Source organism: Globicephala melas, chromosome 1 (genome assembly GCF_963455315.2).
Source record: "Globicephala melas chromosome 1, mGloMel1.2, whole genome shotgun sequence".
Lineage (NCBI taxonomy): Eukaryota > Metazoa > Chordata > Mammalia > Artiodactyla > Delphinidae > Globicephala > Globicephala melas.
This window is the reverse complement of record NC_083314.1, coordinates 168,269,542-168,277,967: the sequence shown is the minus strand read 5'-3', so window position 1 is coordinate 168,277,967 and position 8,426 is coordinate 168,269,542. Positions and strand designations below refer to the sequence as shown.

Below are 8,426 nucleotides of genomic sequence, written 5' to 3'. Positions count from 1 at the left end.
TTATTATTTATATTTTTAATTTATTATTTTTAATTTATTATTTATTTAATTTAGTTTATTATTTATTTAATTAATTTAATTTATTATTTATTTATTTATTTAGCTGCATCTTCGTTGCGGCACGCGGGATCTTCATTGCAGTGCGCGAGCTCTCTAGTCGAGGCATGCGAGCTCAGTAGTTGTGGTGCACGGGCTTAGTTACCCCGTGGCATGTGGGATCTTCCCTGACCAGGGATCGAACCCTCGTCCCCCGCATTGGAAGGCGGATTCTTTACCACTGGACCACCAGGGAAGTCCCAGTGGTCCCCTTTCTATGTCAGCCATCGTTTTCTCCCAGTGTGTACAATTTGAATGTTGCCTGGTCATCAACTATTCAAAGAAACGGCTGTGTTGTTCTCATCTCACAGCCAATCACTCCTGGTGAAGTTTTAGATCCACAGGATGTGAGAAGTGGAGGCGATCTTAGGGGTTGAAGTTCACCTTCTCTTCTTACAGATAAGGGAACCCGGACCGTGGCAATTTAAATGATTTCCTCAAGGTCATAGAACTAGTTTTTAAATCTTGAGGCAGTGTATCTCCACCTTTGACCACGAATGTCTTCCCCACAGTTAAATTCAGGATATGCTCAGGGAGTAGGAACTCCTTGTAAAACCACTGCAATAAAAGCACAGTGTCTGCAAGGGCTAAATCTAAGTGAGTTCTTAGTTTTCCCCTGTTTTATATCATCTGCTTTGCTGATGTAGATGAGTTAACTGATAGCTTAATACTTTACTAAGCGCAAGAAAGGATCTAAATTGTCAATAAAATTGAACCAAAACCTTAATTTTGTGAACTGTGTGTCTGCACCCAAGAAAATAATGATACCATTATCTTTCATGAAACCAAACATAATTATTTAAAATTATTATAATATAAAATTATCCCTTATGTTTTTAGTCTTTTATTTTTAATATCAAATCTGTCTCTGACCTGTTTCATTGTACACGAGACTTTGCTGTAATGAGTGTCGCACACACAAAAAAATGGGCAACAGTGAAAAGAAGTTGTTTTCAAACAGCCCTTGTTTTTCTTGGATGATTTCGCTTAATATCCAACAGCCAAATGTGGAAACTGTAAAAGGAAAGCAAACATTTTTTATTACAGATGAAGCCTTATTATATGCTTAATATTGTACACATATTGATTCTGGCTTGATCTTTTGAAACTTATGTTGCCCAAAATGTTGTTTCATCACAAAGGTCTTAGAAGTTCTTTCATAAAATCTGAATTGGAAGATCTCTTAGATAGGTAGATCTCATTTCATATAGCTCTTTACATGGATCATTAGTGGTCACCTGGCTTTTGTTTGAACACCTTCAGTGACAGGAGACTCACTACCACATGAAGTAGTTTATTCCGTTTTGCAGACAGTTCAAATTGTTAGCAATTTATACTGCATCACCCACTGGGACTAGTTAAATTCTTTGGAGAAGCATAGAAAAAAATCTTTTCCCTCTTCTACATGACAGTCTCTCAAGTGTTTGAAGATTGTTCTTAGGTCTCCCTTGGGTCTTCTCTTCTGCAAGCTAAATAAATCAATCCTCAGTTCTTTGGTTGTGCCATATGGTACCCTGCCATACAACATCACTGCATGTTGAGTAGCCTTGGATCACAGAATTCTAGAACCAGAAATCAGAGCAGCTAAAGTATATGCGGTGTTTTCTATGGATCAGTGTGCTAACATTTCACACATGTTACCTCCCTTAAATCCTTCCAACAACCTAGTGAGAGATCTCCGTTTCAGAGATCACAGAGCTAGAGGTGGTGGAACCCAGATCTGTCTGACTCCAGAACGTCGAATTTGATCTCATTTCACACATGAAGGAACTGAGCCTCCCCTCCACCCCACAGAAGTAAAGTGACTTGCCCAAGGGCACCAGCCTGTGGTGGGTGAGCTAGGACTGAATTCAGATCTGCCACCCAGAGAAGGCTGTTTCCACTGGGCCTCTCCCAAAGGGGAGGAATCAGCAGGCTCCTGATCTGTCTTCCTACTTTGCTTTAAAAACCGGCTCTCCTCATTTTGGCAGAACGAGCATTTTTTGGACCCTTACTGTGTGTCTAGAACATCTATTTTAAATCAGAAGCAGGGGTGACACCAGTGTGACAAGGCTATACTGTTTTGCATAAAACAGCAAGAGGAACTCACATTTTGTCGTGTTTTTGTGCCAAAACAGTGGTGGTGTTTAAATTTTTTGGCAATACAATCCTGTAAAAAATAAACTACAAATACGTGTTCAGAAAGCAGCGGATGACCTGGGGTGTACCGCAGTCATTTCAGAATCCATCCTACGTGCTTAACCCTGTCATACTGCTCACCCCTGGAACATTCATTTCATGGTACCATTTCCCCACATAAACCTTGGGAGCTTCCCATCGCCTGAAGGATGATTCAAGTGAGTCTGCCCACCATTCATCCTCCTCTTCACCAACTCGCCCCTGAGCCAGTTGCTTCATGCTTCTCCTGTGCTTGCTCTCAATCCTCCCCTTTCTTGGAATGTCTTCCAGTTTCTGTCACTTAGCCACGTCCAGCGAATCCTGACCTCCCCAAGCTTGTGACCTCTGCCTCCGCTGGTTCAACTAGCAGCTACTGCCAGGGTTATTTATTTAGTACCTAATAGATAGAGCTGTGCACAGGTAAAGATCCAGTTCTTCTAAGTGCTTAGACCCCTATTTTCTCTGTTGGCATCCACACAATAATCAGAACAGGGGCTTGTCCATGGGAGACTCGCAAAACAAAGTTCCTTTCTTCATTTTAATAAATGGATGTCAGTGGGTCCTTGTGCCTTGGAAAGCATGAAATAAAATCCATGGTTTATGAAATTGAAATTAAAAGTTGAAAGAATTTATCCTCTTAGTGAAGGCAGAAGATATATGAAAAATTATAAATTGGATTTTTGTAAATCAGTATCTGGGTGAGGATCACTGTAATTTCCAAGAAGACAAAGGGTTAGTACATGCAGCTCCTTAAGACCTAGAACTAAATTTTATTTAGATGTGTCTCCCCAGCTCTTCATACAATATTGATCACATATTAGCTAATATATTTATGGAATTAATAATGAGTGAATGAACAAGTACATCTTAATAAAATCATCCAAGGATGGCATGGGTGTTCTTGTGGGGTGGTGAGTGCCCATCCCAGGAAGTGCTGAGCATGGTCTGGGCAACCAGTGAAGGAATGTCCCTTCCAACCCCCAGTAGTCTGCTTCTATGACACACAATATAGGGCATTCCATAATGTTTAACATGTCTTTTTGGATGGTTTACCAAAAAAAAAAAAAAATCACCTCTGGATTTATCAGCTTTGGAAGTTTGTATTCTTGCTTTTTAAATGCAAGCTATAAGTGTTACACTGCTGAATCAATAGTTCTACTCAGCTGTAAAAAAAATGTACATCAGAAGATGAGGGGAGACATAACCATTCTCCAGTAGCTGCCCACAACACATACATGCTGTGTCTTTGGAGCCAAACAGACACCGATTCAAATTCCTCCTGTTCCATTTACTAGGTCTGTCATTTTGGACAAGTTACACCTCATCTGCAGACGGGGAGACTTATTCTTACGCAGGGTTTTTCCGAGGATAAAATCAGATAATGTTGAAAAGCATCCAGCACAGAATCGGAAACAATAGGCTTGCAATAAATGATAGCTGTTAGGCTTACACATTCCTTGGTGGTTGTCTAAACCCCTAGTAATAAACTTTCACATTCACATGGCAGTTTGCATATTACATAATGTGGTCACATATGTTATGACCCCACCTGGTCTTCAAAACAACCCAGTGAGGTAGAACGAAGGTTACTGTTCTTATTTTACCAGTGAGAGAGGTCAAGGGTCTTGCCTACATCAGACCTTGCAGAATGGTGACTAGAATCCAGGTCTTCTTGTTCCAGGGACACAATCTCCATTTCACCTGCTGCTGCAAGGGGCTAGTGTTGGGGGTGGGGGTTCCTCAGGTTTCCTTCATTTGTTCAGCAAGTATTTATTGCAACTCAAATAATTCAGCTGGATATTTGTCCTATTTGTGGTATCTCTCATTAATGAGCAGAGTGCTTGGTATATAATAGTTGCTCAATAAGCACTTGTGGAATGAATGGATGGATGAAGCCAATTTTCTGAATCCTTTCACTAGATCACCCTGTTTCTGCTAAAGGGGCAAGAATACTTGCAGGGGACTGGGAGAGACTAGCTGTTGGGAGAAGCCATATAGAGAGAAGCTGGTGCAAGATGAGGCAGATTACACACAACAATGTTGATGACTTCCAGAATAATTACACTGAGCAAAAGAAGCCAGACGAAGAAGAGTACATGCCGTGTGCTTCCATTTATATAAAATTATAGAAAATGTAAGCTAATCTATAGGACAGAAAGCAGTTCAGTGGTGGCCTGGGGATGGAACAGGGTGGAGTCAGGAGGGAGCAGTTTCAAAGAGTCAGGAGGAAATGTTTGGTGGTGGTGGATATGTTCTTACCTTTATTGTGGTCATGGTTTCATAGGCGTATAAACATGTTTAATGTATCAAAATGTATGCTTCAAATATGTGCAGTTCATTGTCAAGTATACCTCTAGAAAGTTGTTTCAAGAGGAAGAGGAGGAAAGAGAGCGCGGAGATGAAGGAAAGGGAGACGAGGTGGGTTTTCTCCGTAGGTTCTCTCTGTTTCGCCCCTACAGACACAAATGCCAAGGCCTATAGTAAGGCTGGTTCTCTGTCCCTTTAGTGGTCAGTATCTTGGCCTGCTGGGTGGAGAAAGGGTTGGCCTGGGACTCAGAAGGACTGCTTCCACTCACAAAGGCATGATGCTGGGCATTAGCCTGCCCTCTGTCGGCCCCCACTTCCCATTTATAACTTGGCAATATGGGTCCCTGCTTGCCCAGCCGACCTCAGCATCAATTGGAAGATTACCTAAGGTGACACACATCAGAATGCTTTGTGAACTGTGAGTGTAGGTTAAGGGGAGGAGGGCAGTGGGGTTTCAGGGAATGAGCCCTGACCTCCTCTCTAGCCCAGTCATGACAACAAACACTACAATGTCACACAGACCCTCAGCAGCAGCTGAGTTGTTTGAACTTTACGTCCCCTGACTAAATAACCCCAGACACCTATGCTGCAAGTTTTCTCGTGTCCACTAGCTCTAATTTCTTCAGCTGTGCCACTCAGTCCCTGTGAGAACTTGGATACTCGTGGCTCCACTTGGAGGTCTATCAAGTGAGGGGATTGGACTCTCTGGCCCCTATGGTCCTTCTGGCTCTTGCACTGCAGGATTCCATCACCTTAACGTCAAACTGTTCGCCCGCCCACTTTGGTGACTCCAGGTGGGGAGGAGACATGTGGCCAGTGACAATTCTTGCATCCCTGACCCTCAGTGATTTTGAGGAATCAGGGAAATGGGAACATTTACTACATCCTCACCCCCCCCACCAACACACACGCACGCGCACGCATGCACACATGCTCACGCACGCATGCTCACACGCTCACACACACATCTTGGATTTGTTTGTTTGTTACTTTACTCTCATAAACACCAAGTTAACATATATACCCAGTATATTTTTAAGTTCATTCACTCAAAACCTTAGACATTAATAGGTTAAAACGCTTACCTTCCAGAAAGTTTGGTCATTAAAATAGTTAACCACGTGAGGTGACTTCCATATTTTGAGGTTTAAGAGCATACCTGTTTAAATTCATAATTAAATGTTACACACTTAGATGATTGCATTTGTTATCTCAAAATTAATCAAAATATTATAAGTCAACTATGGTATCTCAGCAGAAATCCTTTTTTCTTCCACAACCAGGAGATAGACAAATTGAAGCACTGTCCTTCCTGGACCAGCTTAATTAATTCTATAGACATCTTTCAAAAGGAACTGGCAAGAACAATTACATCCAAAGGATTTAGGTTACGCAGGGAGGTATATGATCGTCATGGATTAACACACTTCCCAAGATGGAATAGAAGGACCCTGTTAGACGGTGCCCCTCTTAAGAGCTGGTCTATTTAAAATGCAAAAGCTACCATGGAGAGCGACTCAAATAGCCGCCCCTGCAGGTCCATCCTCACTGGTTCCAATAAAGTCCCAGTGACCTCAGCTCAAGATTCCACTTGTTGGGAAAGTAGTTTATAACAACTTGCGTCTGTGCCTGTTCTTTTCACCCATCCGTCCTCCGCGCAGAGAGCTCGGGCCCTACGCCTTCCCCAGTCGCTCAAAGTCTGCCAAATTTCCAGTACATAAAGTAGTGTTTACCTTTCATGTGAAGCAGGGAAATGCCATTGATAGGTTTATCTGTGTATTTTTAATGATGATCAGTCCCAATGTATTAAATAGTAAGATTAACAAGAGTAGGTGTGTGCTTATTCATATTTTCATCTTATAGTGTGTGCCTTTAACTGATGTTGGCATGAAGAGTGCAATCAGCACACCTCATTTAGCTAGAATTACTCAGAAATGATCCCTGTCGCCTACATATATTTTCCAGATAGCTGAGGCTTACTCATCTGATGCAAATCCTCTAAAATTATTATATTTTCTTGTCTTATGAGACAACACAGAACACATTTAGACTTAAAAAAAAATCAGAACTGTTCCTAGGAACATCCTTTTATGAAATGTGCTGTGTAACGTGGAGAAGGGCTACAGCTGCTGAAGGTTACTGGCCTGTTCTCCAGCAGCCCAAGCTTCTCATGTTCTTGTGACTGGTTTTAGGAAATTCTCTTCTCCTGCTAGGCTCTCTGCTTTCACTTCTAACTTCTACGAGGGTGCCTTGCCTCTAGAAACCTATCCACGTCTAATCTGCTATTTCTAATCTGCCTGACCTGGGAAACCCCATAACTATGCTTGATAAGATGGTTTCTTAAATAAGTGCATATATTATAGACGGGCTCCACGGAACAGGGTCTCTTCACATGTTAAATGCTTGGCTTAAGGGGGTCAATTTGTTGCCATCTTGGCCTCTCGGAGGCCTCTTTCCACCTCCATTGTCCAAGTCCTTTTTTATCCCTGGCTCCCTCATGTGGAAAGCAACATGTGAAGAGGAAAGCTGGTTGGTCTTAACTCTTAAAGGAATGATAGGAGTGTCTTTCCTCTATTCTCTTTCCTGGCTTCAGTGAAGCACAGGAAGCCTCCGCACGCCGGGGAGAGTGGTAAATGGTGTGAGAGGCCAGGGGTAGGGCTGCCAGATAAAATACAAGATGCTCAGTTCCTTTTGAATTCCAAATTGGGTGCCTTGTGTTTTCACTTGCTAAATCTGGCAACCCTATTCAGGGCTGGACTGCCACCACGAATAGAATGTAAAGTGATGGCTGGAGACATTTTTCTTATCTGTATTTAATTAATCACCTCAGACTCTGTCGAAAGCCGAGGCCAATTGTTACATTAAAGCAATTCTAGCCAATCTCACTCTCTAAAACTCCAAACAGTACTTTCATACATGTTTCAGAGCTGAAAGGACGCCATATGATTAGTTACTATAATATTTCATTTTACAGAGAAGCCAGCCAATGCCCAAAGTGACACGCCCAAGATCACACAACTCCTTAGTGTCTACTTATGCTATTTTGTCTCTTATTTGGCATTCACTCCATGCTTAGAGGTACAATATATGAAAATCTAACCAATAAAAGCTGTTTGCTTGTAGAATAACAGTGAGCAGTTCTGTACAGAATGCATGTTTTCACCTAGCATGTAAGACTGGCAAATTGGTATCTCCCCAAGATTCTTTGCAGGTCTGTCATATTGCAGAAGCAAAAGAACATCAGTCCTCTGTTTACAGATCTCTAATGCCTTCCCATGTCTCAGAATGATCTGGCTCCTTGCTACCACTCTATCCTCAACCCCTGCCACTCTCCCTGTCACTCCACCCACATCAGCTACACTGACATCCTTGCTGTTCCCCAAACATGCAATGCACACTCCTGCCTCAGTGCCTTTGCACTTGCTGTCCCTTTTCATGGAATGTTCTTCTCCCAAATAAACACATGGTATCTCCCTCATTTTTTGCATTCAAGTCCTTGCTTAAAAGTCAGCTTCTTAGATAGGCCTTCCTTACCACCCTTCTAAAAGAGCAGCCCACCTTCACAATAACTCTACGTTCCCCCTACCCTGATTTATTTCCCTTCATAGTGCTTATTACTATCTGACATAGCACATATATATTTATTTTATTTTATTTTATTTTTTTCTGTTTATGGGAAAAGCCCCCTCCCCATCTAGAAGGTCAACTCAATGAGGCCAGGGAATTTGTTTCCCTGCTGTATCCTGAGTAGCTAAGAATAGTGCCTGGCTCATAGCAGATATTGAACAAATATTTGCTGAACAAATAGTATTTAGGTGTTCTCAGGGAGTAAAAGGTAAGCTCTGTAGCATAAGGGTCTCCTTGGT

General features: G+C 42.0%; 1 protein-coding gene across 1 annotated transcript in view; it reads right to left on the bottom strand.

The window, feature by feature from the left end:
* Positions 1 to 1,083: 1,083 nt before the first annotated feature.
* LOC115862362 (RH-like protein) overlaps positions 1,084 to 8,426 on the bottom strand; it is a 33,097-nt gene continuing 25,754 nt past the window's right edge. Inside the window, exons 9-10 of the mRNA XM_030874075.2 lie at positions 5,646 to 5,719; positions 1,084 to 1,110 (exon numbers count right to left, since the gene is read on the bottom strand). Coding sequence (XP_030729935.1) covers positions 1,084 to 1,110; positions 5,646 to 5,719 — 101 coding nt within the window. The remainder of the gene's footprint in view (positions 1,111 to 5,645; positions 5,720 to 8,426) is intronic.